This window comes from Poecilia reticulata, linkage group LG5 (assembly GCF_000633615.1).
Source record: "Poecilia reticulata strain Guanapo linkage group LG5, Guppy_female_1.0+MT, whole genome shotgun sequence".
NCBI classification, from domain to species: Eukaryota; Metazoa; Chordata; class Actinopteri; order Cyprinodontiformes; family Poeciliidae; genus Poecilia; species Poecilia reticulata.
This window is the reverse complement of record NC_024335.1, coordinates 21,034,922-21,042,821: the sequence shown is the minus strand read 5'-3', so window position 1 is coordinate 21,042,821 and position 7,900 is coordinate 21,034,922. Positions and strand designations below refer to the sequence as shown.

General features: G+C 36.6%; 1 protein-coding gene across 1 annotated transcript; it reads right to left on the bottom strand.

Annotated features, from left to right (window-relative positions):
• Positions 1-313: 313 nt before the first annotated feature.
• Positions 314-5,633, bottom strand: tmem183a (transmembrane protein 183A). Its single transcript, XM_008409267.2, has 8 exons — positions 5,410-5,633; positions 5,114-5,203; positions 4,861-5,028; positions 4,610-4,769; positions 3,489-3,669; positions 3,113-3,193; positions 2,835-2,987; positions 314-1,662 (listed from the first exon to the last, which is right to left on the bottom strand). The coding sequence occupies exons 1-8, from the start codon at positions 5,471-5,473 to the stop codon at positions 1,477-1,479; spliced, it is 1,083 nt and encodes a 360-aa protein (XP_008407489.1). The 5' UTR covers positions 5,474-5,633; the 3' UTR covers positions 314-1,476.
• Positions 5,634-7,900: the final 2,267 nt, after the last annotated feature.

The window sequence follows — 7,900 nt, the reverse complement described above, 5'->3', positions numbered from 1 at the left end:
TTTAGGGGTGCGTTTCAGTTTCACCGAGAACTCGTTGAACCACATGTGCACATGCATGGCGGATATATGATATGCTCTCACACATGTTGAGTTCAAGCTCTGGACTTCACAACACACAGCATGGCACACAACATATTGCTTTCGAGACATACTGCAATCTAGAGATTCCTGTTAGCAAAACAGCTTTATCTTAGTGTATAACACATAAGCCAATCAGATTTTAAAGAATAATATTGTCTTTTGTCATAAAGATACCAATTTGCAGCATGTGAAAGGCATAAGCAAAGTTAAAGAAAAATGTGAACAGCCTTCCTAACATGAAAAGCTTTTAATATTTATGGCATGTAATACTAAGAGTAACCACAGGAGGGAGGTATAAACATTTTATTGTAGCCCAAAGAGATCAATCTTTTCCTTAAAATTGCAATAAGTGGTTTAAATTACCTCCTACCCACAAAAACATATTTTTGACAGGATAAATAGCATTGTTATCCATCAGTGACTATTCCTTTATAGCTCATTTTCATTTAAGAAACAAGATTGAAGAAATTTGAATGAGCAGTAGTTTTATTGAAGTCCAATGTGTGTATTATCAGTCACTTTCATTTGATAAAGTTAAACCACCATTTTACATACAACTAACCTAAACATCCAGTTGTCCTTTCATAATTGATAAGACATTTAACAAGAATTTTAATACTACACGACATGTTGCTGATTCAATTACGTCTATTTCCTTGGCAACTAATCAAAGAAATATTTGACTGCAAATCAAATATCATTAAACTCTTAGAAATTGTCGAACCAATGAAAATAGCAGCACTGTCTCCCTCATTAAGCGTAATTGATCCAACTACAACATTCTACCCAAATGCAGAACACCACTGCTTGTGGCAGTAAATGGCAGTTTGGTAATGTGCAAGAAAATAATTAAGCATTCACCAAATAAACTGCTAAAAAGAAAAACCTGTTGAATCAGACGACAATGTCTAAAGTAAATTATATATATTGCCCCTTTCTTGTAAAACAAGAGATGAAAAAAGTCAGATGTGTCTCCCAGTAGAGATAAACCAGTAACTGAAAGGAATGAAACTCCCTTGATAAAATGTATCAAATCTATGAGAAAATCGGCCAAATAAACTATGAGAAACAATCATGAACCAACTGCTGAAATAATAGTACTAAATACTGCCCTGTTGATCTAATATTTTACCTTAAAGGAATCACCTGGAAAATAGTTATTTTCCAGATAACCGTTTGCATAATGGTCAACACCAGTCGATTCAACCAAATAAATATCTCTCTTAGCCATGTGGCTGCAGCTGAAATGTTCACATAATTTCATCAAGTCAGTGCTTCCTTTTTAAATGTATAATAACCAAAATGTCCCATTGATTGTGATATGGTTTTCCGTTTTATGGTTATTGTAGGATAAACAGCAGGGTCCCTGATATGCTGTGGTGGGTTCCAACAATCTTATATGTAGGGTAATGAAGGGTACAGTGGATGCCACCAGTCCATGAGCTTCACGCTGTGCACGGGATCCAAGACCACCTGCGTCCCGCCTTGATCCCCTCTCTTTTTTCCCCGCTGCAGAGGAGAGTCCTGGAACACCAGACGGACACGGTGGTGACGCATGTCCGTGCTCACATTTATCGTGAACTGTTAAAACGAGAACGTCCGTTTAAGTTAGGTTGGTTGGTTAGAGGGGAAAAACTGGTGGGTTACTGTCCATTTTTGAAAATGATAAAATATTACAATCTGTAGCTCAGCAACATTTGTTGTTCAGACTGCACAGAGAGCCTATCAATGTTATCAGGATAGATTCAAATATTGAATTAGTCCTTGTGTTTTAGTGAAACTGTTGCAATTTGAAACAATCGCTCCCCAAATTCTGATACTGTTAAGATTGTTTCATTTGCCGTCTCACTACTTTTATGAAATCCTGTTGGTGTACTCACTTTTCTTGTTCAGTCATAAACCCAATTTTCATTTTATTGCCAATGGTTTGTAAACCTTTACTTGGAGGTTATGTAATTTAACAAATTAAGAGTTTCCCCCAACACAATGTGTCTGTGACTATCATGTTTTACAACACATACCGGCACATCTAAAAAGTATATCACACAAAAAGTTTTGATATTTTTTGTCATTCATTTTAGAAAGTGAAACTAATTTATTCATTTCACAAAGTGAAATATTTCAAGCCTTTATTTCTTGTAATATTGACAACTATGGCTTACAGATAAATGAAAAGCAAAAAAATTTGTCTCTCAGAAAACTCAAACGTTGTGAAACTGAAACACTGGAAACTCGTGGTGTCACATCCTAATGAGCTAATTAACCCAAAACACCAGTGAAGGTTTCTCTAAATGGTTTCTCAGTCTGGGTCAGGAGGCTACACAGTCATGGGGAAGACTGCTGACTGGACAGATGTCCAGAAGACAGTCACTTTACAAGAATAGTGAGCCACAAAAGGTCACTGTTAAAAAAGCTTGTTGTTCAAAGAGTGCTGTATCATGAGTTTGTGTAGGTCATAATACACTCAGACTTTAAAAAATGCTTTATTGAACATAGATTTTATGTATTGTAATGTATGAAACTGGAATTTGGGGTTTCACCATCTGTACGCCAAAATTATCAGAATTTTAGAACAAAGAAAGGCTTGAAATATTATAATTAACAAAGTGGGATGAAGCCGTAAGAGTCTGAAAATGAAAAAATAAAAATATTGAACTGTGAGGACATCCATATTAATTATCATTTAAACTACCAGGGTAGCACATATTTGTGATAAATCACAATGTATGTGCCCAGAAATAAAAGCTACTTGCCAGGGTAAGTGTGAGGCCCATGACTACAGGGATGAAGATGTAGTTAAGCGTGGTGACCTGAAGCACACAGCAGTCAGAGTCTGGATTCATGTGAACTTCTTCATATTGTTTGGGCAGATGCAAAGACTTGGCACAACCATTCTTAAAGTGTCCCTGCATGGATGGAGATGAACATAGAAGGCCTCAGACAAATGTCACAGCAGGGGTCACCACAGGAAAAAACTAATAATTTGGAAAAAAAAAGTGAAAGTTTAATTTAAAAATAGACATCCTGCTACCTGCTTTTTAAATTTGAAGTTGAACTCCCACAATGCTTCTGGTCGAGTCCCAGACAGCTTTTTGACCCAGAAGAGAAAACACTGAAACAGAGAATAATCATAAGGTCAAATGTCAGCTGAGAAAACGGTTTCCATCTTAATCTTATTCTTCTTCTAGGAAAAATCATAAAAGTAAACGTAACAAAATCTGCCTTGCATTTGAAGCGTTTACGCTGCAACTCTTGTTCCATCACAGTGGAGTTCAAACCACAAACAAATCAGATTCAATTTGCCCTACACACAACAGGTATTTCACACACAGATGTTTTTAAATTCATCTTTGTCAATACTTTTAGAGCAAGAAGGTCACATGAAAATATGTTAAATGTCAACATACCGTGGAGTTGAGCAGCGTTGTGGGCGTGGATTCTGGCAGTGCAGGGTTTTTTGAAACGCGCAAGCTAAAGGGCTCGTACAAATGGAAAAGGGAGCGAATCACACAAGCCCGTAGACAGCGCATCCTATCTATAGAGTCAGGCTGGAGGCGAAACGGCAGATCAACTTCAACCCTGTAGTGCCTTTAAGAATAAAACAAACAGCAAATGGGAAGGTTTGAGAAAAATATATATTTAAGTTAATCTCAAAACTAACAATAATTAAGTTACAGGTTCATTTTTGCCATTTTTTTTATTGTTCTACTGTTTTGAACAAAGTCGAACATGAGGAAAATTATCGAGAAGACCCAGCAGGTGGCTCCACTTGTTGCAGTTCAGCTACAGCTCTCTGCTGTGTGAAGTTAAGCATTACACAAAGACGGGCAGTTCCAGCCACTGAGAGCCAGAATCCTGAGTGTTTTCATGCTTAGACACACCTGAATTAAAATGAGAAAAAAAAACAGGAAGGATTTTGTAGAACTTAAAGCTGAGAAGATTATTCGGCTGTATTATTCAGGCATTTCAAAGAAGGGGCACATCTATACACACAGAGCTAGAGCACCACCGACCCCTTAATGTGAAAACTCAAAATTTTATCAGCAGTGATTAAATCAAATCAATTGGATTAAAACAGCTCCAAAATATTTTCAAATGTTGGCCTTTTTAAGATGAGTTCAGAAAGTTAAGTGCTGCTTCTAAACTGAATAACTTACTTATGTTTTAATACAATATAATACAGAAACAAGATTTAGTTCTTATTCTGAATATGATGCAAAAGTTTGAAATCTTTTAAGATTGTTGCAAAAACATGGTCAGAATATGAATAGGTTACTTTTATTCTTATTAAATGAATCCTATGCTTTTATTTGTTCCCACAATTTGAAAAATATTGTACTATCAAGTTTCAAATTTTATTGTTGCAATTATTCTATTTAAAAACATTTTACTAATGCATAATTGTATGGAGCATTTATTAATCTGAAAAAGATGAGATTTTTGTGTTTACAATCTGTACATTTCTTCTTAATGTGTTGCTTTAAAACTCGTTCTTTTCAAAATTGCCTAGAAATCCCAAACCAGTCACCTTCTGTAGAGTCTGGTCCAAAAAGCCGCAGTGCAGGTGACCGTCCATGCATTTTTGCAGATTAAAGAAAATCTGTACACATCCTCAGGTCGAATGTAGGAGGAAAGCATCAACCAAATATCTACTGGATAATCCTCCCCATCACTGCTCTCACTGCTCTCTGGGAAGGCAAGACAGGAAACACCGAATAAACTTGAAATAATTGACAACTTTCACCATGAATTAACTCAAAGAAAACAATGAAACCGCACCTTTCTTTCTCTTGGTTTTTTTCTTGCGGGCCACTTTAGTTTCACTTTCCCCTTCATCGTCCTCGGGGTCATCACTGCTACCCACAGCGTCTGCTCTGACGCTCGATGCAGACGAGAGGACTTCCTCCACCGCCCCCTGAGAGGCTTCCAACCCACACAGCAATTTTACTGAAACATACGTGATTCACAGAATTAAACATTTTAGTCTTGTTCCCATTTCGGACACGGCAGCTGCTCTTCAGACAGTTTTTACCTTCTTTTTCAATCGCGTTTGCGACAGCTTTCTTTACTCTACCCGACTTCACAACGGCTGGGTCAGCATTAGCAAAATCAGCAACAGTGACTGAAAGAGCAGACAGAAAGTCTCATAAATAAAACAAACAATGCACTTAGATAATTACATGTCAATGTGACTAAATGTATATAATGCGTAAGTTTTTGTCCGTCCACGTTTTACTAAGTTGAAGGTGACTTTATAAACCTGAAGAACTGTTCAAACTCCAGGGTTGTGTCACAAATTAAAGGTTAGCCTCTTCCCAGCTATGCTACCTGATTCGCAGCAAACGTCTCCGGCCTTAAATTTCAGCCGTTTTCGGTTCCCTTTCTTGGGCATGTCGATACCAGTGATATAAAAGCGACTAAAGGGGCTGTGAGTCCTGCCATGGCTCTATGGCAAGCCGAGATAAAGAGAAAGACAGAAAAATGTCAGGAAAATGAAAAATTGTTCCGCCAGGGTCTTCAGCCATCATGGAATGACGTCACATACTAAAACCGCGAGAGTGAAGGCTGCTCGCGCTTCTTCTTCTCTTACTTCGACGTGACATCTGTTTAGTAGTGATACTGCCATCTTCTGGGATTAGGTGAAAGAGTTTCTGGCTAAGACATTGTAAGCCACTCCCAGATATCTTTTAAATCCTCTTGAGCAAGCCTCTTCATACAAACAGAATAAAGTTTGGCCCTTTTCACCAAGTATGGGTATTTTTCGGTGTGTGTAAAAGGTTGAAGTATATAAATTTACATCTGGTTTCATGTTGTCAAGAAAAATATATGTTTATTTTCATTAGTGGAAAACTACACCTCTTAATACTATCTTAAAGTATAAGATACTTGCTTTACTTGTCCACTCTTTTATTTGCTACAGTGCCAATCTGGGCTCAAAACTTCTTGTTATCCTTTCTCCACTATGGCACACAGAAACGTAAAACATCTGAGTATGTATTATTTTATTTAAGTAAGTATAAGTATGTCTGTTTTCCTCAGTGGCAGTTTGTATTGCCAGTAGTTGCCAACATATGTGGTTTGCTGATGAACTGTTGTCTGACATAGGTTAATTCATATGCACCTATCTGTATCCCATATTTTGCATCCTAACATATTGACTTCACCTTGAAGATGACCTTCATGTAAAACATTGCCATTCATGTAAAACATTTTCAGCACCCCTGTTCAATAGGTATGCATTATTACCCATTAAGGTAAATCCCTGACCATTGATTGCTGGAACCCAACTGCAGAACATAAAGTTTGCCTTGCAAGCCTTACCAGCCATATAAGCTTTTTGCCCGATGTTTCTTTTTGTGAAATTGCTCAAGCTTAGTCAGACTGTATTAAGACAGCTGGTAAAAATAATCTTGAATTCTTGCCACAGATTCTCAACAAGATTTTAGTTGTGATCTTGATTGGGTCATTGGAATACCCAGTGATTTAAATCAATGTATTGTTAGTTCAGCCTTAAATTGGGCTCCTAAACTAATTCATTAATTTCAACAATGGTTTTCTCTCCACTTTTCCAAGTATGCTAATGGACAAAAAGCGTTCAAAGCTGTCCTGTCAACAAATTCTTCCACCTCTTAATTAGATGAAATACTTATTTAATGCAGAGAAAGCTACAATATTTTAGTTAGTTACTTTTATTAATACATTCATGATCTTGACATGGCCTGCAATGAAAATTAGTTTGACACCCCTGGTCTATGGGATGAAAGCCCAGTAACCTACACTAAAGTACCCTGATGTTTATGTGACAAAAACATCAAAAAGTATAATAATTTTTTAGATGCTGCAAATATTACAGTGTTTGAAATAGTCATCAATATAACAAGAGAGAAAAAGTTGATTGCTGACAACAGTCAATAGATGCTATTTTTATCGACCTTAACAGTAACTACAGCAACGTTGCATTGCTATGGTTACTGCAATCTTTGAAGTAATTGTTAAAAGAACTGAGCTGAATTTATCAGGGAGGGAAGAGGAAAGATGAGGGCAAGTTTTAGATGGAATCCACTGAAGGCAATACACCAATAAAAAAATTACATGAGCGCTGACTGTCACATAATATTTACGTCTAAAAGCTTGGATAAAATTCTCTAGATCCAATTGGATCTAGAGAATCATAACAATCTTAAGAAATCTTAAGATCCCATGATTTGGCCTAAAATGGGTACTAAAAATAAGTTTTGCTTCGTGATCATTCTTTATTAATTTTTTACTCCTTTATACTCCAGTGGTACGATGTTATTCAAGGTAGGGATAAATTCAGACCTGTTGGAATAGCAGATATTCAACTACAGCCATCAGAGAATGCTATTTTAATTAAAGAGTGTACACAGAGCCCATTTTGCAACATACTGTTCATCCTGATGTCTTCCTATCAAAAGCATTTTACATTTTTTTGCAATGTAAGCTACAGCGGCTTGTCTGTGGGATCAGACAAGCCGCTTTCATCAGTTTACCACTGTGCTTTGCAGCACTTTATATTTATACTGACCTTTGTAGGCCTAATGTATACAAAGAAAGAGTTTGGAGATGTGCTGAAACATTCTTTTAGTCATTGCAGTTTGTACCTTTCCAAATTGCACTAATCTGAGTCCTCATGAACATTGAGAATGTGACATTTTGGTTTGGGTTTCATCACGTTTTAGCTATTTGTCATTTTGTGTCACGATTCTTTGGATTTTGGATATTAGTTTTGAATTCACCTTTTGCTTTTTTTATAGTCATTAGATTGTAGTTCATTCTTTTCTTCTTTTTTTAAAAGTAA

Bases quoted from the DNA above. Each gene is read 5' to 3' on its own strand.
- tmem183a (XM_008409267.2), bottom strand. From the start codon at position 5,473: ATGCCCAAGAAAGGGAACCGAAAACGGCTGAAATTTAAGGCCGGAGAC. The intron at 4,770-4,860 runs GTGCGGTTTCAT...TTGCCTTCCCAG, and splicing joins AAAAACCAAGAGAAAGAAAG to AGAGCAGTGAGAGCAGTGAT. The intron at 3,194-3,488 runs GTATGTTGACAT...TCTCTGTTTCAG, and splicing joins CAACGCTGCTCAACTCCACG to TGTTTTCTCTTCTGGGTCAA.